The sequence below is a fragment of the Anolis carolinensis genome, chromosome 4 (genome assembly GCF_035594765.1).
Source record: "Anolis carolinensis isolate JA03-04 chromosome 4, rAnoCar3.1.pri, whole genome shotgun sequence".
Taxonomy (NCBI): domain Eukaryota; kingdom Metazoa; phylum Chordata; class Lepidosauria; order Squamata; family Dactyloidae; genus Anolis; species Anolis carolinensis.
In genome coordinates, this window is record NC_085844.1 from 229,462,045 (window position 1) to 229,488,573 (window position 26,529).

Sequence of the window (26,529 nt, forward strand, 5' to 3'; positions counted from 1 at the left end):
GAAATAACCATTTTGTTATTTGCGGTTTTCCACTTTTGTGGGGGTCCTTTGCCCCAAATAATGGGGGAGGGGCTAATTGTAGAATACCTTGTACAATATGTACTTTTATTGAATGTATTTTATTATGATGATGTATTTTAACTGTGTTGTGCCATAATGAGAGGCAGATAATATATTATTGCTGCTGCTGTAGAAGCAGAATCAAAATGCTTCTGCTAGGTTTCTGTATTGATAGGTTTGAACCAGGCAAAGACCTCTATTGTCTAGCACTTGCGAGCTCACATTTCCTCACTCCCGGTGCCCAATGGGTGGTGCCCCCTGTGGCGCAATGGGTTAAACTCTTGTGCCTGCAGGACAGCTGACCAACAGGTCAGCAGTTCGAATCTGGAGAGAGCGGGTCAGCTCCCGCTGTCAGCTCCAGCTCCCCATGTGGGGACATGAGAGAAGCCTTCCACAAAGATGGTAAAACATCAAACATCCGAGCATCCCCTGGACAATGTTCTTACAGATGGCCAATTCTCTCACACCAGAAGTGACTTGCAGTTTCTCAGGTCGCTCCTGACACGAAAAAAAAAATCCTCCAACCCTCTGCTTTTGTCTATTTGCTAGGCTTGCTCAAATAATTCGATTTCCCTGTTACCCGTTATTAATTCGTTATTTTCGTTAGTTTTGAAGCAATATACGGCCTTGATTGTCCACACGTCTGGATATCGCGGTTTCGAATCGCGAGAGGCCGTTTTTTCTTATTTCGTCGTTTTTTTCGTTAGGAAAAAAAAGCTTTTGCAAATCACCCAAACTCCCACCATTCACGCCCTTTCCTTTTGCCCCTCAGCAAAAGGGGCGTCACGGGCTCAGCCAATGGGAGGGGGCGAGGGGGAAGGAGGCCGAGGAGGAGGAGGAAGACGGAGGGGGGAAATGGCCGCCGCCGCCGCCTCGCCTCAGCTCAGACCTGGTGTCTCTCTGTGAGGCGGGAAGGCGGCGGATGGAGCCGGGAATGGAGAGACCGAGAGAGACAGAGAGGGGCCCGGCGGTGAGGAGGAAGAGGCCCGGGATGCGAGGGGGTGTGGGCCAGGCCCGTCCTCGGTTGCTCCCGGGGAGGGAGGGCGGGAGGACTACGACTCCCAGGGGCCCAGATTCGCACCCTCCTTCCCCCCAATACAGGTCTCCATACCACGCTACATGAACTTGAATGGATACTGTGGTTGTGTTGTCGAAAGCTTTCATGGCCGGGATCACACTGTTGTGGTATGTATTCCGGGCTCTATGGCCATGTGCCAGAAGCATTCTCTCCTGACGTTTCACCCACATCTGTGGCAGACATACTCAGAGGTTTTGACGTCTGTGCGAAGCTAGGCAAGTGGGGTTTATATATCTGTGGAAGGTCCAGGGTGGGAGAAAGAACTCTTGTCTGTGGGAGGCAAGTGTGAATGTTGCAATTGGTCACCTTGATTAGCATTGAATAGCCTTGCAGCTTCAAAGCCTGGCTGCTTCCTACCTGGGGGAATCCTTTGTTGGGAGGTATTAGCTGGCCCTGATTGTTTCCTGTCTGGAATTCCCATTTTCTGGGTGTTGTTCTTTTACTGTCCTGATTTTAGCTTTTCTGTAGCTAAAAATGCATATAAAATTGATTCTATAGGGAGGATAAATGATTGGATTTCAACTCCTACAGCTTGGCTTTCTCTGCCAATAATGGTACCATACCAAACTAAACCTCCCAAGATTCTGTAGCAGTGAGCCATCTTGGATATTGTAAGGGATTTATTATTATTATTATTATTATTATTATTATTATTATTATTATTATTATTATTAGACCTTGCTCCCAGGAAGGTGCCTTTGCTGTGGCTCCCAACTTATCTATCTACCTTTCCACATATTCTCCACATTGTGTGTATGTGTATGTATATTATATATACATGAGCCCCGATGGCGAAGTGTGTTAAAGCACTGAGCTGCTGAACTTGCAGACCGAAAGGTCCCAGGTTCAAATCCCGGGAGCAGAGTGAGTGCCCGCTGTTAGCTCCAGCTTCTGCCAACCTAGCAGCTTGAAAACATGCCAATGTGAGTAGATCAATAGGTACCGCTCTGGCGGGAAGGTAATGGCACTCCATGTAGTCATGCCGGCCACATGACCTTGGAGGTGTCTATGGACAACACTGGCTCTTGGGCTTAGAAATGGAGATGAGCACCAACCCCCAGAGTCAGACATGACTGAACTTAACGTCAAGGGATACCTTTACCTTTACCTATATACACACACACACAAACACACACACACATATGCAGGGACTATATATATATATACACAGTATATATCACACACACACCAATTTAACAAAGTTTCAGCCACAAAAACAAAGTTTCTGAAGTAGAACAATGACTTTCACAGTAAAGGCAACCCAATTTAACAGGAAATAAGACTTTCAAACCAGGAACAGATTTCTGCAATTATTAAAAAATGGTTTATTATAAAAGCTATGAAAATTCGCCAAAAATCAGAGGATAAGGGAAACGTTCCAAATTTTGGTGAGCTATCAGTGTTAAATGTGTTCTACCACTGTACCAAGTTTGAAGAAGATCACTCAAAAAATGAGGGCGGGAGAGTCCTGTAAAGTCCTCCCTCTGTGCTGTTTTTGGGAATTGCGCATGCACGTCCGCCATTAACGAATTAATTTAGAAAATAACGAATTTTCGTTAATTTCGAATTTTTTGGGGGGCAAAATTCGGAAATGACATCAGAAACGAAACGCTGGCGCCCCCTGCTTTTGAAACGAGTTTAGAATCAATTTTTTCATGGATCGCTCAAGCCTACTATTTGCTAGTTAGTTAGGTCAGACATGGTCAAAAACAAGCAAGCACATGCAACCATCTACATATATAGGTTGGATAGGACAGCTTGCCAGGTGTAACAGAAGGAGAAGGTGATTGATAGCTGATCTAACAGACTTGCCAAAAAGTACATGCCCTTTATGAAGTCGGCAGTTTCACACTACAGAAGAATACATGGTGGTTGTTCTTCAAACTGTAGATCTAATTTCATCCTTGACAGCTGGGTTATAACATGTGCTTCAGTTTCTTACCAAAAGAATGCACTTCCCCTCCCCCTAAGAAACTGAAAGTCAGGATAAGCTCTGTAAAAACAATATAAGCCTTCTGTCACCAGCATATAGTCCTCTGCTTTCCATTTCCTTGTGCATCTAGTTAAATGGTATCGTTTGGCACTGCATTAGAAAACATTTGGCTCCATACTTGCACTATTTTTCCTTTCTCCCTCTTCTTATCTAATTGAGATTTCTATCTCCTCTTCTCTCTTATAAAATGTGATCCACATTTCCAATCCTTCACATTATTTTCAGCCACATGACCATAGATAACTTTTTGTGGGTGCTTTTTTCCCATCACACATGCAAATAAACATATTTTATGTTAAGTGGAGGTACGTTGATACTGATATAGTAATATGTGAGTACAGTGTTTGCATACTTAGATTAAACCTGGAAAAGAGCCACTTCCTGGCAGAAATGCTCATCAACCAATTCTGCTCACTTTGGAGGGACAGATACATTCCTAAAAATCCAGATTTCTGTAAAACCTCAGAATAAAGGGCATTTTTTTTAAAAAAATGGATTAATATCCATAAAAATGCATTGTGCATGTTACGTTCAGAGCAATGTGATTAGGATTTTTTAGTCAGTATAGGCAAGTCTTGTATTATCCTATTTCAATGTCAATATATATATACCTTGTGGTATCTTAAACACATTTATTTCACATAAGCTTTCATCAACTAGGGGTGCTTCCTTAAATTCATGGGCTACAGCTTCAGTGGAGAGACATTTATAACAACATATGTGGGTGGTGTGTGTAATTCAGCTGAAATGCAAAGCATGCCAGCTTGCAGATGGAGTGACAAGAATACTCTTCTGGTGGTCAGTTACATATCCACAGATAAGCAGGTAAAGACCTTAGGTAGAGAAAAGCCTTTGCCTTATAGTTGTATTAAGTTGCTAGTACAAAAACAAAAGTCCATAGGCACGAAAAAGCGAGAGATTACCTGGAGGTGATATGTGTCAAGAGTCAGACGCCAATTAGCTAACAAAAATAGAGTTTATTCAGCAGATAAGCCAAAAAGTAATGTTAACACAGAAAAAAACCTTGAAACACTTCACTATCAGTGCTTCAAGAGCAGTTCAAACAAAAATATAATTCAGCAACACAAGCAGGTAAAAACAAAGCTAAACAAACATAGTGCAAATTGCACTTTCTGAGTCCAAGCCCTGCCAGCCGGCTCTGTAGTTTTCAAAGGAACAGTTCCCAAAAGAAAATACCAAATTGGTCAGGAAACAAACAAACTAACTAAGAATGCAGTAGACTGCTTCCACAATGTGGATAAAGCCAAAGGCTCCAAAAGGATGGTGAAAAGACGTCGTCCGGGATTCCAAGGTCAGGTCAGGAGATAACAGCGGTGTCCAAAGAGCAAGCCAGGAGTCAAAAGCCGATAGTAGTCATCAATCACAGGGCGAAGGCAGTAGCAAGGTCAAATTCCGATCCAAGGTCTGAAGAGGGTGCAGTCATCAAAAACAGGTCCACGATAAGACACAGCGAGAGCCAAGCTAAGTGATAACAGCAGATTCAAATCATAGTCCAAGTCCAGTCTTCATGGAAACACAGAGATCCCAATGGCGCCTCAGCAACACCTTGCCACACGCAAAGTGCAGTGGCCAAACATTCCCATTTTATTCCCCTTCCTCCTGGGTGACCAAACACACCCAAACACCAGGTGTCCCAAATCTACTCAGAGTCTGAACTCCACACAGCTAGAGCTCGTGGATCTGGAGTACCTAGCAATTCGTCGGAGTCCCAATCATCCTGCCCACACTTAGCCCCATGAACACTTAAAGAACCATCCTCCCTTCTCCAAGCATCCCAATTGGGATCAGCTCCTGCAGAAACCCCAGGTTCAGAAGTATCCATAGACCCCAAATCCCCAGACATCTCCGGTGGCTGTGCCCATTCAGTGCCCGCTTCCCCAGCCACCACCTGTTCCTCAGCATCCATCTCCCCATCTGAATCTTCCTCAGAAGATCCCTCATATAGCTCTCTAAGTCGCTTCCTGCGCAACTCCTCCAGTGAACCCTCATCACGAGGGTTTTTTCTTCCTCTTCGAATTCCATCCCCATCAACCATAATCCCCGAAGGCGCAGTCACAACAATATGTGTGCATAAAACTTTAATGAACGGAGTTACAGAATTGCTGCTTTGAGTTGTTAAAGGAAAGGTAGTATATAAATGTGACTAATATACCAGAAATATCCTGAAACAAAGGACAAGACGCTTTATCTTCTTGTTCCCTATATAAAGGCCAACAAGACTGACAGCTGAATTCCTCAACATTGATAGTGGATTAGTGTCCTCCATTTTCATTTTAGAGGTATAAGGCAGACCACATGGGCAAGTTTGTTTGAATCAATTTATTTTTATCCCGTCTTTCTCCTGAGGCAGGAACTCAAAATAGCTTTGGTGTGCAGGTTGCATCCAACACACTAACCACTCCCTAGCAAACGCTGTCTAAGGCCCCATATATACTGACCATTTAATGCAGTTTCAAACTGGTATTGAGGAAAGTGGTTTTGCTGTGTGGATAGGAAACCCTGGAACCAGTTTGAGATCTGGATGGTGATTACACAAACCACAGAGAACTTATGCTCACTCAGGGCTCTCCTTTGTGCATTTCCCTGGGTGTTCGTTGTCTTGCTGCCACAGTTTAAATCTAGCTTCAAACTGCATTAAACTGTCAGTGTAGATAGTGCTTGAGATACCTGATAGTAGGTCCCTCTCTGACCAGAGAGCAGGATTAGCTTTTGTCATAAGTGCCTTCTTTTATGTATGTAGGTATATCTGTATTAGATTTATACCCTGCCTTTCTCCCAGATTGGGCTCCAAAATGTCTTTGACTTTTTGGCAATAATTCCTATGAAAAAAATAAAATATAATGGATAGCTACCGTAATGATGAGGGCCAAGCATGAATACTGAGGGAATGCCCTTTGTTGTGGCACCTTCAAGTTATTCCTGAGTTATGGTGACCCCGTGGCAAGGCTATATGCAGTTTTCTTGGCAAGACTTGTTCAGAGGGAGCCTTTGCCCCCTGAAGCTGAGAGAGTGTAACTCACCCTAAGTCACTATAGCTGTTTTTCATAGCAGAGCAGGGATTCAAGCCCTGATTTCCAGTCATCATCTCATGCTGGCACCCAGGGGAATCTCCTAGGAGGGTACATTTAGTCCTTTTTGGATGTGGCACGTCAAATGTGTTGTGCACATAAATTAAGTACATCTCACTCTGCAGTACATACACGCTCCCTCTTTTCTTATCCTACTTATTGCCATGATAATAAGCATTTGGGTACTTAGTAACAGTGATGATGGAATGACACTTCTCTCTTCATTTTCTCCCACATTTACCATATCTACTTTCATGGGGGGAGGGGGAGTGAGTATTCTTTCCTGCACATATTATATGCAAAAGCCATCACCAACAGTCTAATCCTTTTGTCTGCAGCTTTCCACTATGGATCTTTCCCTCTTGTCACAGCTACAACATAGTGCCTACACACAGCTTCTGTTCTGTTCTGTGCAATCGTCTTCTGTTCCCTGTCACACTGCATGCAACAACGTATGGATTCAAAACATAAATCATCAGATGGTGACCTGATGCCAGCAGTGACAAATAACTGCAGTTAGAGATGAGAATTTCTCCATATTGCATGATGATTCATACTTCTCCCCTCCCACTCGTAACTCTTAGCTTTTGTCTTCAGCATGAAACTCCTATATGTCACCTATGCAAGAAAATTTCTGGCCTTAAGAAAAATATATCCCAAGTATAAAAATATCATTGTTCAGATTGGAGTTCTTGTGGCTCACAAGGACCCACAAAGAACAACATAGGCTAACAAGTAGACCAAATAATAACTTTATTGTCATTGTACATTTTACAACAAAATTAAATGCTTTCCCCAGCACACAAAAACAATATACCCATCCCTTCCCACTCCAACCAAAGTGAGATAGAAATTGACCTTTATAGTAGGGTCACTCATGAAATGTTTTAATTAAATGCAAAGTCCCAATTAATTGTACCGGGGAGCTGTATAGGTGACTTATTTGTCTCCTACCAAATAAAATGTTGTGGTGGTTCATCTATAACTAGAATAGCGGAGATTACGTACTTAACTTGGGTCAAAGTTTAAAAATCTGCTCCACAGACTAGTCAAAACATAACTGGCCACATCTAAGAAAGAACAGACACTTTTCTCAAAACGTTGTAGTCCAAAAGTGCAAAATTTCCAAGCTCTGGTATGACATATGATATCCTAGGAATAGTGTCATAACCTTCTAATTGATGCGATGTTGTTTGAATAAACGGATACATGCACACGCACCAGAAATTAGCAGGTGAAGCATTCTCCATTCTGGCACCTCCAAAGTGAAGAATAACTAGTCAGTTTAGCTTACATAACCTAAAGGCACCAGATCCTGTCTGATCTTGGAAGCTAAACAGGAACAGCCCTTGTTAGTACTTGGATGGGAGGCCGCCAGCAAATCACAGGTGGTGTAGGTGATATTTCAGAAGAAGAAACTGGTAAAACCACTTCTGAGGATTCCTTGCCTAAGAGAACCATGTTAAATTTGTGGTATCACTGTATGTTTATGGGTTACCTGAAGGCACATATACACATTTCTGATGCTTCCCATACATTGCTTGTTTGTGTTAAAACATATAAAGAACACTTAGCAGCTATACCTGGAGAAAGGTAGGAACCTGATAGTGCCAGCATGCCTCATAATGGGTGAATTAATTAATATGGAAATGATCAATGCTGCAAATTAATTCATATGGAAATTACCATTGCTCCTAAGATCACAGACTTGCAACATCTCTTTAGATTGCTATGTATTTGAATGACATTTCTTCTGGTAAGTGAAAAGGCCAATCCTGAAATGGAAAATCATGCTGTAGGCATTACATCTATGCATTTTAATGGGAAACGCCGCACTCAGGTTTAGCTCCTTAGGATCACCCTTATTGTAGAGTTGTAGGATGCTTGCCAGAATTGCCTGCTCACTGATGATCCAGGATTAAGAATTTCAGTGCATTTGATGCCTCATAAATTGTTATGTAACATCTTTTCCCACACCTAGTTTTCATAATGTGTGAGAAAATCTGGAATGAAAAAGAAAGCATGTGTGACTTATTGCGTCTCTGTTTTGAGCAAATCTGTGCTGAATACTTTTGCATTTTGATCTAAAAGCAGACAATGCACACTTGCTTTGAGAACAATCCCGTTAAGCATATCCCTGGTGTGCAAACAACAAACCTAAACAAGTCAAGACAATGTTATTTGTGGTCAGTCTCAGTTCATCATCCTAAAGGACAGTATTTGGGCAAAGGGGTTTATCAAGTCCAGTATTCTTAAAATTGCTTTAAACCTGCCCTCTTAATCCAGATTGTGATAGTATAATAGGGGGATAAGTTGCCATCTGTCCTTTTTTAAAGGAAAATACAGTAGAGTCTCGCTTATCCAACGTAAACGGGCCGGCAGAATGTTGGATAAGCGAATATGTTGGATAATAAGGAGGCATTAAGAAAAAGCCTATTAAACATCAAATTAGGCTCTGATTTTACAAATTAAGCACCAAAACACCATGTTAGACAACAAATTTGACAGAAAAAGTAGTTCAATATGTAGTAATGCTAAGTAGTAATTACTGTATTTACGAATTTAGCACCAAAATATCACGATGTATTGAAAACATTGACTACAAAAGTGCGTTGGATAATCCAGAACGTTGGATAAGCGAGTGTTGGATAAGTGAGACTCTACTGTAGTTCTCTTTTTTAAATACTATTAGAGGACAGTAACAACAAAATACTTGTTTTGAACATGACTCCTCTTTCAGCAACATTAGATGTGGTGGTTCCAAGACTTGTGCCATTGTGCAAGCTATGAACTCTCTATCCACATAGTTTCCAGGGAAGGAAGAAAGTAGAATTCCTAGATTTAAAATTAGAAAGGTTCTTGCACCTTTAATGATTGTGGAGAAAGGGTTTCAGCACACAACCAGGAAAGCATGAAATTTTCACACCTAGAGTCCTTCCACACAGCCATACAACCCAGAATATCAAGGCAGAAAATCCCACAATATCTGCTTTGAACTGGGTTATCTGAGTCCACACTGCCATATATTCCAGTTCAAAGCAGAAAATGTGGGATTTTATTCAACTGTGTGGAAGGGACCCTAGACAAGAGGTACAGAAGCCATCTTCGGTTTTCCTTCTGGCAACCCTAAAAGAAATAAATGTAGCAAACAGTCAGAAATAAGTTAATGGTCCCAGACACATTTGAAAATCATAATGGCTAGATCATCACATCAGATAGATTGAGAAGTGCTGCTTTATTTTAAGAGTTGTCCAGTCAAAGTCTGATAAAGAATGAAAAGAAAGATCACAATTGTCCACCTACAGTTAGCCCCTGTACACTTAACACAGCAGCCATATAGTTCTCCCAGCTTGGTTGAACTGTATTATGTTTTCATTTCAATTGCAAAAATGTAATTGACTCTAAGCAGATTAGGTCCGGGGTATTTGACAGACCATATCTCCTTTTACGAGTCTGTCCACGCATCTATCACTCTCACCATCATTGCAAGTACGGCTGGTTTGGACTCAGAGTTGGAAGACACTTCAAGGGCCATCCAGTCCAACATCTCATGATGCACATAATCAAAGCACTCCTGACATGGCCACCCAGCCTCTGTTTAAAAACCTGCAGAGAAGAAGATTCCACCACATGCCCAGGCAGTATATTCCATTGTTGCCTTGATTTTGTAATCAATATTCTTCCTAAAATTTAGGTGGAATTTCTTTTCCTGTAGTTTGAATCTGTTGATCTGTGTCCTAGTCTCCATAGCAGAAAACAATATTGTCCTCTCCTCAGTGTGACATCCTTTCAAATATTTAAATCTGGCCTTCGCTTCTCGAAGCTAAACATACCCTAAAACATTCCTCATAGAATTTGGCAAGGGCCTTATAAGTGGCTGCTCCTCAGCATCGGAACTCCTCTCTCAGGAAAGACAGAATAGCCTGGTATTGGTTCTCATTGCCAGACAAATACCTTTTTATACTGTTTTAGAGGCCTCTGGTGGCACAGTGTGTTAAAGCGCTGAGCTGCTGAACTTGCGGACCAAAAGGTCCCAGGTTCAAATCCCGGGAGCGGAATGAGCGCCCGCTGTTAGCCTCAGCTCCTGCCAACCTAGCAGTTCAAAAACATGCAAATGTGAGTAGATCAATAGGTACTGCTCTGGCGGGAAGGTAACACGCTCCATGCTGTCATGCCAGCCACATGACCTTGGAGGTGTCTATGGACAACGCTGGCTCTTCGGCTTAGAAATGGAGATGAGCACCAACCCCCAGAGTCGGTCACGATTGGACTTAACGTCAGGGGAAAACCTTTACCTTAACCTTAACTGTCTTAAAATAAAATTAAAAGTTTTAAAATAATAAGCTGAGGGTGCTGTACTTACTTTTTACCTTTTAATAGTATTTTCAGTTCTGTTTTAAATCATTTTAATATTGTCTATAGCAGGGGTCCTCAAACTTTTTAAGCCGAGGGCCGGTCCACAATCCTTCAGACTGTTGAGGGGCCGGATTATCATTTGAAAAAAATACAAACAAATTCCAATACACACTGCATATGTCTTATTTGTAGTGCAACAACAACAACAACAACAACAAGAACAATGAAAGAACAATACAATATTTAAAAATAAAAACAATTTTAACCAACATACATTTATCAGGATTTCAATGGGAAGTGTAGTCCTGCTTCTGGCCAATGAGATAGTCAAGTTAATTAGGGTTGTTGTAGTTGTTGTTGTTGTTGTGTGCCTTCAAGTCATTTCAGACTTTGGGTGAGCCTAAGTCTAAAATTTATTTATTTATTTATTATTTACTGCATTTATTTACTACATTTGTATCACACCCTTCTCACCCCAAAGGGGACTCAGATTGGCTTACAAATTATAAGTACATACAATATATTATATTATTAGCATAGTACAATATTAGCATTATATATTACTATGTTGCACTATACCACTATACTGTAATATTATTAGTAATATTATATGTAATATAGAATATATAATTAATATTATTATATGGTATTATTATTAGTGTTATATTGTATTACATTATAATATTATTATCAATATTATATGTATATACAATATATTATATTATAAAACTGAGGGCGGGGGCCAGGTAAATGACCTCAGAGGGCCGCATCCGGCCCCCAGGCCTTAGTTTGGGGACCCCTGGTCTATAGTGCAATCTTTTAACATTCACTATTAAAAGTATTTTAACTAGTTAACTGATTTGTTTTTTTTAAATGAAACAATAAGCTATCTTGAATCCCAGTTTTGGCCACAAGGTAGGATAATGGTGACATACTGACAGATAACTTGAAGGCACTATTTAATCCTATTTTAATGTGTACTTACAACATTCACACTGGCCTCCAACAGACAAGAGTTCTTCCCCCCAACCAGGAACTTCCACAGATATATAAACCTTCCTTGCTTAGTTTCTCCATACCTCACAACCTCTGAGGATGCCTGCCATAGATGTGGGTGAAACGTCAGGAGAGAACACTTCTGGAACATGGCCATACAGCCCGGAAAACATACAACAACCCTGTGATCCCGGCCATGAAAGCCTTCAACCACACAATGTTGCAATTAATCACCTTGATTAGCATGTAATGGCCTTGTAGCTTCAAAGCCTGGCTGATTCCTGCCTGAGGGAATCCTTTGTCTTAGCTGGCCCTGATTGTTTCAAGCCTGGAATTCCCCTGTTTTTGAGTGTTGTTCTTTATGTACTGTCCTGATTTTAGAGTTTGTTTTTAATACTGGTAGCTAGACTTCGGCCATTTTCGTGGTTTCCTTCTTTCTGTTGAAATTGTCCACATGCTTGTGGATTTCAGTGGCCTCTCGGTGTAGTCTGACATAGTGGTTGTCAGAGAGGGCGAGCACTTTTGTGTTCTCAAATAATATGCTGTGTCCAGGTGGGTTCACTGAGTGCTCTGCTATGGTTGACTTCTCTGGTTGAGTTAGCCTGCAGTGCCTTTCATGTTCATTGAATCGTGTTAGGGCATTGCGGCGTTTGGTGGATTGTCCACATCAGCACGGTATACGGTAGACTCCTGCAGAGGTGAGAGGACCTCTCTTGTCCTTTGCTGAATGTAGCACTTCCGAGCTGCCCATTCTTGGAGGAAGACCCATGTAAGGGTTAGCCAGCCAGTTGGAAGCCGGTGCGAAAGGGACACAACTGGTAAGTGCGGACTGGGCGTTGGGAGAGACACACCCGCACAAACTCCCGGCCACTGTAAACGCTGTTCCTTCCGCGCCTGCGCAGTTGGGCTCGGTGGGCGGGCCCTGGGCCGGGTTGTCCCTTTTAGGCCGCCGTCGTTGGTTTCCCTTTCGCCTTTGATAGAACTGTTGTCCTGCCGTTGGGAGGACCGCTGAAGTCTCTCTCTGGAAGATGGCGCTGGCTGAGGCGAGCTCTCGGTACCCAGAGGGGGCCGCTGCCTCCGCTGTCGCTGACCGGCTGGACCCGCTGTCCCGCTTCACCTGCCCGGTGTGCCTGGAGGTGTTCGAGGGCCCCGTGCGAGCCCCCTGCGGCCATGTGTGAGAGCGGAGGGGGAAGGGAAGGGAAGGGAGGAGAGGAGGAGGCCCTGAGCAATAACAACAGTCATGGCTGACAGGCGCAGCGCCTCTGCCTGCCGTTATTCCCCTGCCCGCACTCCCTCCACCCCTCTTCATACGCATCCCACATTATCTGCTTTGAACTGGAATGTATGGTAGTGTGGACTCAGATAACACAGTTCAAAGCAGATATTGTGGGATTTTCTGCCTTGATATTACGGGATATAGGGCTATGTGGAAGAGTCCAGAGCCTCGGGAGACCATTAGGTCTACTGCAGAACAGCAGGACCCGCAATGTAATGCCAACCAGAGGTATTGAGGGTGGGTGGAGGGAAGGAAGGAAGGAAAGCCTGAGGAAGGGGAGTGTGGAGAACAAGGTCATAACGCCAGTCAGAGGTGCTTGGGGTTTCTGTGGCGGGAAAGGATATAAGGGTGAGTTGTATCTGTGGAAGGTAGAGTCATAACGGCCGCCTGAGACACCAAGGATGGATTAAGTCTCTGCAGCAGGCATGGGCAAACCTCTGCATCAGTTCTTTCAGTCATGGGCAGACTTGGGCCCTCCAGGTGTTTTGAACTTCAACTCCCACAATTCCTAACAGCCTCAGGCCCTTTCCTTTCCCCCCTCAGCGGCTGTGGGAGTTGAAGTCCAAAACACCTGGAGAGCCCAAGTTTGCCTATGCCTGCTCTGGAGGGAAGAGTAGCAATAGCAAACAGAGGGATTGAGTCTCTGACAGTAATGGCAGGCAGAGGCACTGCTTTGGACTGGGTTATCTGTGTCCACACTGCCATAAAACCCAGTTCAATGTGGATTTTATACAGCTGTGTGGAAGGGACCCGAGTGTAGAGAACAGGGGAATAATGGAAACCAGTAGAATTGAGGGTGGGCTGAAGTGTCTGTGAAGGGTGGGATGATAATGGCAGCCAGAAGTATTGAGAGAGCCATTACCCAGGGTCAAGTGTTAAGGCCTAGTTAAAGGCCAAGGTAGGAGGCAAGGTGCTCCTTTGCTCCCTGATGTCAAATCGAAAGAAATACTTGCCTTGCCCTTTTGTCATCATGCAGCACCAGAGATGTGCCTTGATTGTCTTACAAGAAGTGAAACTTAAGCTATGTTGCAAAATGGGGTTACACTATATTTAAAAGCTAGGAAAAGACAATCCTTCAAGTGTTTTTCTTCAAATTGTTTGCATATTAGCATTACAAACATCTATTGTGCACTGTAACTGATAGGTCTAAGACATTCTAATTGATAAATTGATTAAAATATTTCTATCCAGCTTTATGTCAAAAGGATCTCACAAATTTACTTAAAGGAGAGCTGGGGAAGGCTGTTATTTACTGTTTTGCTTTTAGTCTTCTTGCTATAGTGTATGTATAACTTTAATCTCCTTTCTCCACAATTTTGCTTGATACCACACCCAGCTGAGAACATTTGTTTCAGTGCAGCCCTTATGCCTATGATTAGAGGCAGTTAGTGGGCCTGAATGGTTCCAAACAAAGGCCAAGAGTTAGTTACTGACTATTATTTCTGATATTCAGTAGACTGAAAGGAATGACTTTTCCAGTTAACCAGAGGAATTTCTGCTGGTGTAACCCATTCTTAGACATTCCTATAAAGCAAACTATGCCTACCATAATTCCATATTTTCCAAATCTATTAAAGGCAGAAATGCTCTGTTCTAAGTTGAGAGTTTTACAACTGATTCTCTCCCCTTAGGAGTAAACGAGGTGATTGGCAATATATATCACTGAGTACAATTTATGAAGGGTATACAGGCTGTCTCCCAAGTTACGAACAAGATAGATTCTGTAGGTTTGTTCTTAAGTTGAATTTGTATGTAAATCAGAGTAGGTACATTTTTAAGTGTAACTCCAGCCAAAAAAAGTTTAAGCTTTGGATAGCATACAGAAGGGTTAATACCCCAATGGTGTTTGTCTTTCTGTCTGTGCCCCTGTTCAGAAGATTTCACCTCACTTTCTGACCCTATGATAATTGGATTTTGAAAAATTTGGCTTGTGGAAACAAGGATCAGGGATAAAGCTTCAGTTGAGACACCTTTTCCCCATGAGAATTCTTTCAGGACTGCATTTCCCTTCCTAGGAGTACATTGCTCTCACTTCCTGTTGTCTCACCCCTTTCTGGAAGCCGTTGTGGCACAATGGGTTAAACTGCTGTGCTGGCTGAACTGCTCACTTGAAGGTTGGTGGTTCAAATCCACAGGATGGGGTGAGCTTCCATCTGTCAGCTCCAGCTTCCCATACGGGGACAGGAGAGAAGCCTCCCCACAGGATGGTAATACACCCGGGCATCCTCTGAACAATTCTCTCAGAGAAGCTACTCCAATTCACATCTGACATGATAAAAAAACCATTCTTAACAATGAGTAGTTTGTAAGTTGGATGTTTGTAACTCAGGGACTGCCTGCATTTTATATGAGTGACAAAAGTATGATGCAAATAGCTGACTTCCAGTTTTTTGCAAGATGCAGACAGCTTCTGAGAGGAGCTGGCAAGGTGTAGCCCTGTCTCGTTACACATACAGAGTGCCACTTTTAAAGCTCTGATCTTGTTGATACTCTTGCTGCTGGTTTTTAGCAAACACAAGATAAGTGGGCATAAAAACACAGTTAAAGCCCTGTTTCTTTAATGTTATTTGCTTCTGTTTAAAAGCAGTGTTGGCCTTATTAAATAAGCCTCCGGTTCCTGTGCTGAAAGTGTTACTGTGAGTGAGTGGGGAAGCTATGGGAATCAATCTAGTGGCTGATTGATTGCATGAAACCAGAAGTGAAAACTCTCAGAGATAAAATTAAAAGTCCCAGTAATTCATTTCTTGGAAATGACAGTGAAAAAGAAAAGTGAAAATGCAACAGAATTATATTGCACCTTATCACTGGGATTTAGATATCCTTAATTGGAACACATTCTAGAGAAAGTGTACAGAATACAGAAATCTATTGCAGTTCAGGATAAATGTCCAAAGGTTACAATGCTAGATACAGGTTTTTAAAAAAGTAAAATTGCCCAATATAACTAGTGTTTTTATTCTTGTATACCATTCTTTTGAATTGACACAAACAGAAGGAAAGAGTTGACATTCAGTTTCTTAATTTGTGATCTATATTTAACAGGATCAATTTTTGCATTGAATCCTTAAAAGTTGGAACACAGACAGTAATGAAAAATTACAGGCTAATGGAAATGATTTGGTTAAAGTAAAATGAATATATTACCCTAACCCCCGATTAGGGATATGATGGGAGATATAATCAAATAGGGAAACTACTAAATTAGATTTTCTAGTAATATTTTCTAGCCATATGGGTTTCATGTGTAGAATTATGGGCATAAATTGCAATTGGAAGATTGTAAACGGCTGAAAGAGCTCTCTGGTCCAACCCAGGCTGTCTGTCTTGCAGGAATGCACATCGAAAGGCCTCCTGAGATATGTCCATCCTCTTGTTTAGACACGTCTACTGCCTTCCACAACTGTTTGTTGCATGGCAAATAGCGACCAGGTCTGAAACCAAGCCCTGTAAAGAAAAATCTTAGGGACCTGGGTATGTTTAGCTTCAAAAAGGGAAGACTTAAAAGTGATATGATAATGATATTTCGATATCTCAAGGATTGTCATTAGAAGATGAATGAATTAGTTTTCTGTTTGTACAGAGACTAGGACAAAAAGCAATGGATTCAAATTTCAAGAAAAAAAGATTCCACTATTTATTTACCTGAAAGAACATCCCTCAGGATTCTCTAGGTCTTTTGGCACAATTCTGTGATCAGCTTCCACTGGAAGGGGACCAGAGAATAACACTGGAAGACCTAGAGCAGAGATTCCCAAACTTATTTGGCTTACTGCCCCGTAGATGATGTACTGCTTGTGAATTCATTTGGTGTTATATTGAGTGGGGTCATTGATGCTGGCTGCATTCTGTACAATGCAAATAGTCATATGCTGTCTTTTCCCCTCCATTTTAGCTTTTGCACACCTTGCATTCAGGAATGTCTTAAGCCAAAGAAGCCAGTTTGTGGAGTTTGTCGCAGCACACTGACCCATGGCATCAGAGCTCTGGACTTGGAAAAGCAAATTGAAATGACAGAGACTACTTGCAATGGCTGCAATAAAAAAGTATGAAAAGCTGGACTGCGTTTAACTATATACATTATGAATTTGGAAAGAAGTAAATTAGCATGTGGTTTTTTTTAAAATCTTGATTATAACAGTCAAATTTTTACCAAAGCCATAGAATTCTAGAGGATGAGAAAGCCAGTACAAATCTTTCAAACAAGAGGCAAGGCAAGAAGTTATCTTCACCTTCTTTCTTCTGCACTTTTGAGTTTGTGGAGTAGGATTTATAGGTTTCATGAGATCCATTTGCTTCAAGAGCAATCCACAGACCTAGTCTCAGGTGGAGATCATGAATTCACTTGTTGCTTGGGATATAGGTAGTAGAAAAATAAGTGTAACCTTTTATAAGTACTATACAAATTTATTTGACATTTGGGACATAATGCAACTTTGGTAGACTTCTTTGAACTTTCTGTTTAAGATTTATATACAGAATTGTGTAAAAACATGTGCAGTTCGCATCTTCAATTTTATATGTACTTTTACTGAATTTGTCTTTATATACTTCCTTCACAGTGACAATATTAATTTTGTAGGAAAGGGATGTATGATGTGGCAATTGAGTTAAAAAGCTGAATTAATGGTAAACAGCCATAAGAAAATATTAGAGGCTCAGAAAGTTATGCAGCACTTTAAGAAGATTCAGAGTTTTGTGTTTTGAGAAACCACTTTGTTTATGTTTTTGTGTGGTGGAATTTAAAATTAAGCTGGGCTGTTGCATTCTTAAATATTATGAAATGTTTCACTTCCCATTTTCATAAAAAATATCTATCAGATTTTTTTCCAGGTCTCAAGTTTCACATCTTGTTTAATGCATCTCATTGTATGCAAGCATGATATATTAAATGCCAGTGATATGAACTGGCTTACATGTGAGATTGTGAAATATTTGTGATTGAACATCGACACTATTAACTATTAACTATATGGATCACGAACTGCTTGATATAAAACTAACCACAGTGCAGAATCTGCTTTAGCTATTAATAACCAGTATCTTAAGTAGCACTTTTGTTTTCTTTTATACCTTTGTGCAAAATGATCTATAGCCTCAGCATAAATAAACTAATACTACTAGCTATTAGCCATTATTTTTAGCAAGCTGAACTTTACTGGAATTTATAAAAAATCTTTTGACTACATTTTTAAAATACAAGATATGTACATCATCATGATCATTATCCTGCATATCTCCCAATAATGGGACTCAAAACATGCAGCCTAAAACCACTGAGTATTTATAATAAACAACTCCAGCTAAATGTGAATATTTGAAATTCTTGTTGGTAAATAGCAGTATTCAGTGCCTGAACAACTCCAACGTTGAGGAAGTAACTATATTTACTATATTCCAAGACATGCCACAGCAGAACAGGAGAGCTAAACTTCAACTTTCTTTGCCTTCTTAAACTGGAACTGAATTTTCATTGTGAAGGCAATCTGAGATGAAAAAAAAGGTGTCCAAAGTGCAACAATATTGAATGTTGACTTCGTTAAACTTTCAAAGTACAATGTTCTGGTTGACCATTGTGCAGAGTAGAAAGAGAGCTAGAAACGCTAACATAATATGTGAAAGAAATTGTTGCTGTGTTATATTTGCAGAGAATGCTGATTATGAGATTGTTGATTTGCTACTATATTGAGGATTGACTGGACAGGACATATTTCTTCTGTGACTGTACACAAAGCTTCACAACCTTCCATGTTTTGGTGCTATTGAAACATTAAATTGATTCTCTTGTAAAATTTTCAGAACATATTTTGCTATGTAGTTTGAAATACTTGAGTATTTTTAAGCAAACTTATTTTTCTCTTATTCTATACAGATGTATCTTTCCAAGCTGCGTGGCCATGCAGCCACCTGTTCAAAATATCAGAATTACATAATGGAAGGTGTTAGAGCCGTGACTAAAGATCCACAACAAGATACCAGGTAACTCCTTGATTTGAACAGATTATTTAAAGTGGATGAGTGGAGCAGCGTTATTTTAATCAGATTGTGCTAGTTGTCTACTTGGTTTAAGTGAGAGCTTTTAATGTTGCTCCCTGAATCCATTGTAGAGGCTGTCTTTAGAACTAAAAATAAACTTGCTGCCTGACTCAAGGTTGCTGTCAGTGCACACTGGACAATACCTTAGTTTTCACTGGATGTTGTCTTGGAAAAGCTTTCTGAATTTTTCAAAAAACTGCCAGATTTATGAATTTTCATACCATTCTAAAAAGATGCAATCAAGCTTTAAGTTCTTATTTGCAATTAGGGCTTGTGATTGAGAGATAATGAGAAATGCCTGTTTTATATTGCAGTTTGACAATGGAAAAATATCAGCCTGCTGAAATCAGTTAGGAGTCAACATTCAAAGTTAGCAGAGCAAGAGAAGTTTAGTGGTCTAACATTACAGTTGGGAGGTTATTATTTTCATAAATTCAATTATGAGTGTATAGCTGCCCTTTACCTACCTCAACGTCCTTGATCCTCTACTGCTACTCCTTTTAATCTGCTCTCCTTCCAATAACACTAGACAAATTTACATCTTTTTCCAGCCCCACTCATCTTGCTCCCTATCCTCTCTTCTCATCCAAATCTCCCACCTTTCCAAAAAATTCAGCCAGATGTAGAAAGGTGCTTAAAATCTAGTTGGCACTGTTCAGAGAACACCAGATTGAAAGGAGAGGATTTGGAGGAAGAAAAATGAAGCAAAGAGATCCATGGGGCAAGAAAGGGGTTTAAAATCTGGCTGAGGTATATTGGTGACAATATTGGCAAGCGTCTGTAATGTGCATATTTTTCTACTTTTGTGGAGGTCCTGTGCCTCTAATCCCTATGAATGTGGAAGACTGGCTATAGTGTAGTTAGTTGTCCTTTATTTGTAGCTATGGGGCTGTGGAGCCAGAATTAGGAAAGTATACTCCAAGTTTGTGGAAATATATATTGGATTGTAATTCCAAAATACCTTATGTGTACACTCAATCCCTTATTTATTTGTCCTTTAATAGCAACTTCTAGACCAAGGCTGGGCATAGCATGGTTCATGGCCATATGTGGCTCCCAGAGGATAAAAATACTTGCTTCAAAAAGTCTCCTTCAGCAATGTGACCTTTAAAAATAGTGTTCTTTCAGGTATACTTTTTTAAATATAAAGGAAGTAGACTGTGTTCTATTTACATTATTAAAATTCCAATAACATAATTTCTACATAAAACTTCAAATGTGTTTACCCAATATGGCACATTTGGATTAATGTTATTTAGTAAAGGTAAAGATTTCCCTTGATATTAAGTGTAGTCATGTCCCACTCTGGGGGGGGGGGGGAGGCATGGAGCATTCTAATGTTATTTATAACTCTGAAAAACTTTCTGTAATAGTTTTCCCAGAAAAATTTTTTTTCTACTTTTCCTTGAAAATCCACATTGCTGGATTCTAATACAGCAACTTTTCATGTGGAGAATATTGTGTGGGATTGCTGAAATTCCTTTCTGCTGTATAGTTTGCTGTATATCTTGAGAACTATGCTGATAGGTGCGTTGGAAACATGAAAAGTACTTTAGGCCAGTGTTAAAAGACTATTATGTTGTAAAAGCATTGAACAGAGCACTTCATATGGCTTTTCTTTGCACATTCTTGTACTATATAAACCATGCTGTTATTTCATGATTAGATCTGTACTTCATTGAGGATACTGCTGAGCCACCATTTTCTTAAAGATTTCTTAAATTTTCAGGGAAGTGAATCTCCTTTTTCTCCTCTTTTGCAGTAACATTCCAAATAGATTCACATTTCCTTGCCCTTACTGCAATGAGAAAAACCTGGACCAGGAAGGACTAGTAGAACACTGTAGAAAGTATCACAGCATGGATGCAAAGCGAGTGGTAATTGATTTACTTTACCCAATTCAGTCTTAACTCACGGGGACAGAGTTGGTTGATACATTGCCTTATATGCAGCCTGTATGTGATTGATACTGAATAAGTAGTTCTGTTTTAATTATACCTATTCTGAATGTTAGTATTCACTAGGCTAAATACAATGCCAATTCCTGCTAGAGTAGTAAGCCCATTGAAATCAATGGATGTATTTATTTAAGTTGTAACTGACAACTGGACATAACTGCCTAAGCAGTCCTTTGGGCTCCTTATTGGGATACATTGAAAACAAGTTGAATAGACAAAAGCTAGAAGATATGTTGATCAGATACAAGCACTTCAAAAGTCTAAATTACCAACTTTTCCAGGTTTGTCCAATTTGTGCATCGATGCCATGGGGTGATCCAAACTATAGAAGTGCTAATTTCATGGAACATCTTCAACGGCGACACCAGTTTTCTTATGATACTTTTGTGGTAAGTAGTGGCTGGAAAGGCTGATCTTCAGTACCTACATGATATAATCTTAAACATTTGCTTGCCCTTCTGTTGTCCTATCCAAGTTAGAAAATGCAGCATTTCAATCAGCACCCTTTTAGATGGGAAGGCATGGCCCTTACAGATCAGCTCTCATTAAGTGAAGTGAAACTGGTGAGGCCCTGAGCATGACCAAAACCTAGGGGAATCCTTTAGAAAATCGACTCTGTTTTGAGAGAAATTGAAAGTGAAAGAAGGAATTTGTCTCAGGAGTAATTCCTGTAAAATATAAAGCTTGTTTACATATGCATATTCTCCCTTGTTTTTGTTTAGGATTATGACGCTGATGAAGATGATATGATGGCCCAGGTTCTCTTGCGATCCTTGAGGGATCAATGAACAAAGCAAGAAGCACTTCATACCCGACTTCCTACCCCTAAGATTCTTTGGCATCCATAAACTAATTTTTCTTCATTCTTGTGCCTACTATCTCCATACATGGCCTCTTCTAGTGCGATATCCCTTGCTGTTTACTTGCTCCAGAATATCTTTCGTCTTGGTTTGTAACATATATTTTTACTTTATTTACATTTTATTTCAACTTCTAATGTTTACAGATTTTAAATCACCAGGAGTTTGGCAATAATTTTCACCTTTGTTATTATTGCATTCTTTAACATGGATCAGGAATTAGAAGCCTAAGATAAGATCCCTGGGTCTCCATCTCTAGATAATGAAGACCTAGGCTTTTTGATTCACATATCGGCAACAGGCATCCGTTTCTTTTTTTTTTATGTAGCAACACATTGGATTTGACTCAAAATCAAGCCTTACAGAAGCCTGTGTCCGCAATATAAAAAGCTGAAGTTATTATTCTATTACAGTGTGTCTCTTAGTTCACTCAGTATATAATACTTCTGTAAGTTTAGAGGCAATCACTTAAGTTTGGTTTCAGTTCTTTTCTACCTTACGCATACAAAGTTCAGATATGAAATGAGCTTGTTTTGTGTTTCTGGAAGACATTAGAATTCATACAAAACTTAATTTCTGGCTTCCTACACTTCTGTATATTTCTACCTCTATGCTTAGAGTTCAGAATAATTTGACAGCAGCAGATGAGTCACCCTTCCCACCTGTTCCTTCAACATAACACAAGTAAGACTATTGTGCTTTGTGTGAACTGCACTTTTGTATCTAATAGAGAAATGCCATGTATTCATGTGTGAAATCTAATGCTGCTGTGGTTCAGAAAGTTTGCAGTACAGGGAACAGAAAGTCTGGTTCTCACATTTCTTAACTTCTGAATGCACTTAGCCCTATTCTTGTCTTTTTCTGCATTGACTGTGCATATGAGTGAGGTGCCATATGCTTGACCTCTGTGTGTTCAGTGAAGGGTGAGAATAGGACCCCGCAAACAGCTGTGTTTACTTGCAGACTTGATACACAACTGGAAATGAACGTTAGCATGAGCTTCCATACATACATTGGCATTCTTAATTTCTGCTTGAAGGCATGGCAGTCCCAGGGATGAGATCAACAGGCATAATCCCTCTCCCCATCCTGTTGACATTAGCTAGAGAGCACAGTTACTATGAAGTAATTAGGTTTTTTATATAGTGATCATACACTGCCATTAGTGAAAACTGAAACATTTGCCTTGGTAGCTTTTGATGGACATTGCAAACTTCATCAGATATTATCTTCCTTTGTGGGAAAGTACTCTGTCAAAAACAAGAACCAGGCTGGATTCTTTAAATGAGCAATGTTTTGAATGGATGGCTCTGGGTTTAATGACAACTTTTTGCAGTAAACATTCTAACTGGAACTGAAGTATGAAATGACAGAGCTAAATATTGACTTACATGGTTTGGGATATATTGGCTCAACAGGCATTTGTTGCTAGAACCTGCGGGTAAATTGTGCAATACTGATATCTGGAGGGGGGTTTCTCCAGACTTAAAACGCCATGAATCAATAATGACATGGCACACCTGATCTGACACTCATTGTGCTGCTGAAGTGATCTGACTACCAGTTGCTCACTCTTGCGTTCTGTGACTTCTCTGCTTGGACATGGTTTGATTTTGTTGTAAATGCTTCCAAGATTCTTGAGTTGGATATCTGTCTCGTTTAAGAGTTTACCACTGAATTGTTGCTGATATTTTTGAGGTTGCCCTGTGGTATCCTGGGCCTCTCCAGCTTCACTTTCCTGCCAGAGAACCTTGTATATCGGCCATCAGATCAGCAGGCGGAAGTCAGGACATTCCAGAGCAGCATTCAAGATGCTAAAGAAACAAAAGCCAGAGAGGGAAACTGACCGTTTGCTCATACATGCACGGAAGTGCCTTCTGCATGCACATGGACTTCTTTGGGACTTTGGCCGTTATCTTTCAGCATCTCAATAAGAACATCTTCTCCAACCTCCTGTGGATTGCATAGGACCTAAATACCCTTCGTAAACATAACAGACTTTTTTGTTCTTGTATTCTAAGTGCACTTCTAGTAATTTTAATAAAAATTTTAGAACTTCAAAATGGTCATGTTCTGGCTTTTAAATAAAGGAAATAAAGTTAATTGATAAAATCCTTTTTGGGGGAATCATTTATCCCTTGTCCCAAGGAATTCAAATGTGAATATTTTTTTTCTGATTTTGACTAGCCACCTCTGTTAACATCAACTAAAAGAACATGTATAAAGACAGCAAATGAAAATCACATGTATGGAGTTGTATTCCAGACATCCCGTTGAGTCAACTTCAGTATTGCTATTTGTATATAAGAGATGTTGTGCTACTGCAATGTAGATAAAAATAATATCCTGCTTCTGTGAGTAAATAAATAAAGGGTGCTATAGGACATCAAGCGGGTTAAAAGGAAATGTACAAAGTAGCATCTATTTTTGCTTATTTCTCTTCTGTGTGTGAATGTAAAATGTATCCCATCCATTCAGCCTCCTAAATTGACTGCATCTAGAACTGAAGCCAGCCAACTGCTGGTGCTACATTTATGCATTGAAAGGACCCCATTCATTTGGAATAAGCGTCTGCAGAAGTTAGGACATAAACAGGTGTGTGTAAAATAAAAGCAAGCATGGACATCTAAGATGACGAATAACCTTTAGGCCATTTGCAATAAGTCTGGTTGCCACATAGTAAAACAGTTTCTGTAGTACATTGCCTGTATATAATTGTAAAACAATCACAGAGTCTTGTACTGTGTATGTACAACTTCCTGTTTTGGCACGCTTGGCTAAGAAGACTGAATCACATCTGGGACTCCTCTAGAAAGCCGCGGCCATTTTGGATGACTGAAAAACATGATGTGTGTCCCCTAATTGTGTTTTAGAAGCCCTCCCTCAAAAAATATTATCTAGCATACTGGTATACTGAGTGTGTTGACTGAAATGTGCTTTTGGCTGAAAATGGCAGCAAGAGGTAACTCGCACCTGTTTTGTGCCAAATAGTAATTACAATGTGAAATGGGAGCGAGTTCATTTATTTTATTTACCGTTCATGAATTTTATTATTCCTTTCTACCGATACAGGGATTCAGGGCAGCTAACAACAAACATGGCATGCACACACACACACACACACACAAATGTCCATATATGATTGCAATTCTTATGTGCTTCATGTTCTGGAATAGGGCCAATGAATAAAGGCTAAGGTCAGTCCCCATTCATGCACATCCTTGTATAACCGGATAATATATGGTAAGCAACATGAGAGAAGCCTCCCAGCAGGATGGTAACACATCCAGGCGTCCACTGGGCAATGTCTTTGTAGACAGCTGATTCTCTCACACCAGAAGCGACTTGTCTCAATTCGCTTCTGACATGATAAAAAACAAATCTGTTGCTTAGTCTGCCGTGTTCCAAGTTCTAAAACTATTCTGGAAGTAAGGTTATGGGAAAGAGTTTGATTTATCCTTTATTAATACCTGGAAATGGCTTTCTGAGACATCTTTCAATGTGTACCTAATCCTTAGCCTTCATAAAAGAAAATAATTCCATGCCATCTGTGGTTACTGATTTGCCAAGTATATTTGTCTGTAGGGTGGCAAATACTGTCTGTTACCATGTATTTATGCCTGGGAGGCCTGATTTAGTAAGAGATAGGCCAGGCAATGTACACAAGATATAGATATTACTCATAACTCTCTTGCTGTAGGAAACACTGGTGTGTTCATTTGAGACACAGTTGACTCATCAAAGACTGAACTTCTCCAAGTCTTTCTGTGCCTGCTTGAAAATAACTTGTGTTAGTAAAAACAGAAGGATTCTTTGTCTTATACTAGACTAAAAAGCAGATGAATTAATCATTGCTTTTATTATGGTTGATATTGAACTCCAAAATTGTTTCAGCGGGTGTAGAAAACAGCTGAAATCAGTATTTCAGTTTGGTATTCCATTGGGGCTCTTTCATCCTTTATCTACCAACAACCAGTTGTCTTTCTGCTGTGTAGGATAAATGTTAAACTCTAGATTGAGATGTTAAAAACTTTCAAGCCATGGAAAACTACTCCAGCTCGGTGGGAAAGTTAGACATTTGTGGGAGAAACAAAAATGTTAGAGAGTATGGATTCTAATGCAGACATCTGCATCATGAATGGAAATCCATGGCTGCATTGTGAATGAGTCCATCCGTGATGCTAAAAGTTGCAGCAGGAACAGTTGGATGTTGACATGATCTGATGTTCAGTCTTAAGAGTCTGCATGGGACTTGTGATGCATAAACTCTGCAAAGCATATGAGTTACAATTTAACACAAAATGAATAATTTATAACAGTACAAAACTGTATTACTTGGTATATTTGGAACACAGAGAAATCCTCTGTGTGCTTACTCAGACAAAAAGACAACTCTAATGAACTTTAACTTCCTGATAAATGCTTACAGGATTGGAACACGAGAAGGGTGAATGTTGCAAACTGCTGGACCCAATGTTTCCCATGTACTTATATCTTGCCTTTTGCAAACTAAAAGTTAGAAATAATAGTTGAAATGAAACTTGCCACTTCTAAACAAAGCTATAGGCAGGAGGGTTCCAGCAATGGCATTTCCGAGCTTGCATTTGTCTGTAAGCTTGTTTGGTAGAATGCTGGACTAGAATGTTTCTGTCACTACAAGTGTCAAAATAATGAAGATTGGACTGTAAAGTAGCTGTATTCATCTTGTACACACTGCACTTGCTTAAAATACCTGGGCAAGAATCTATACACTTTCAGTGCAGTATAAATGTATGTTGGCATAGTTACACTGGATCGTAAAGAGTTGGAAAGGGCCCTATGGACTATGTA

General features: G+C 40.2%; 1 protein-coding gene and 1 long non-coding RNA gene across 3 annotated transcripts in view; one reads left to right on the top strand and one right to left on the bottom strand.

Annotated features, from left to right (window-relative positions):
- The window catches only part of rnf114 (ring finger protein 114), a 124,517-nt gene extending 100,412 nt beyond the window's left edge, over positions 1-24,105 (top strand). Inside the window, exons 1-6 of one of the 2 annotated variants that reach the window (XM_003220652.4) lie at positions 12,495-12,746; positions 16,741-16,891; positions 18,718-18,824; positions 20,644-20,758; positions 21,121-21,228; positions 21,562-23,813. In XM_003220652.4, coding sequence (XP_003220700.1) covers positions 12,601-12,746; positions 16,741-16,891; positions 18,718-18,824; positions 20,644-20,758; positions 21,121-21,228; positions 21,562-21,627 — 693 coding nt within the window. In that variant the 5' untranslated portion in view covers positions 12,495-12,600 and the 3' untranslated portion in view covers positions 21,628-23,813. Of the gene's footprint in view, positions 1-12,494; positions 12,747-16,740; positions 16,892-18,717; positions 18,825-20,643; positions 20,759-21,120; positions 21,229-21,561 lie in introns of those variants that run through there. The other variant, XM_062978931.1, reaches the window with a different exon arrangement.
- Positions 6,957-12,419, bottom strand: LOC134298503 (uncharacterized). Its single transcript, XR_010005610.1, has 2 exons — positions 11,807-12,419; positions 6,957-8,223 (listed from the first exon to the last, which is right to left on the bottom strand). It is a non-coding gene; the product is annotated as an uncharacterized LOC134298503 (long non-coding RNA).
- Positions 24,106-26,529: the final 2,424 nt, after the last annotated feature.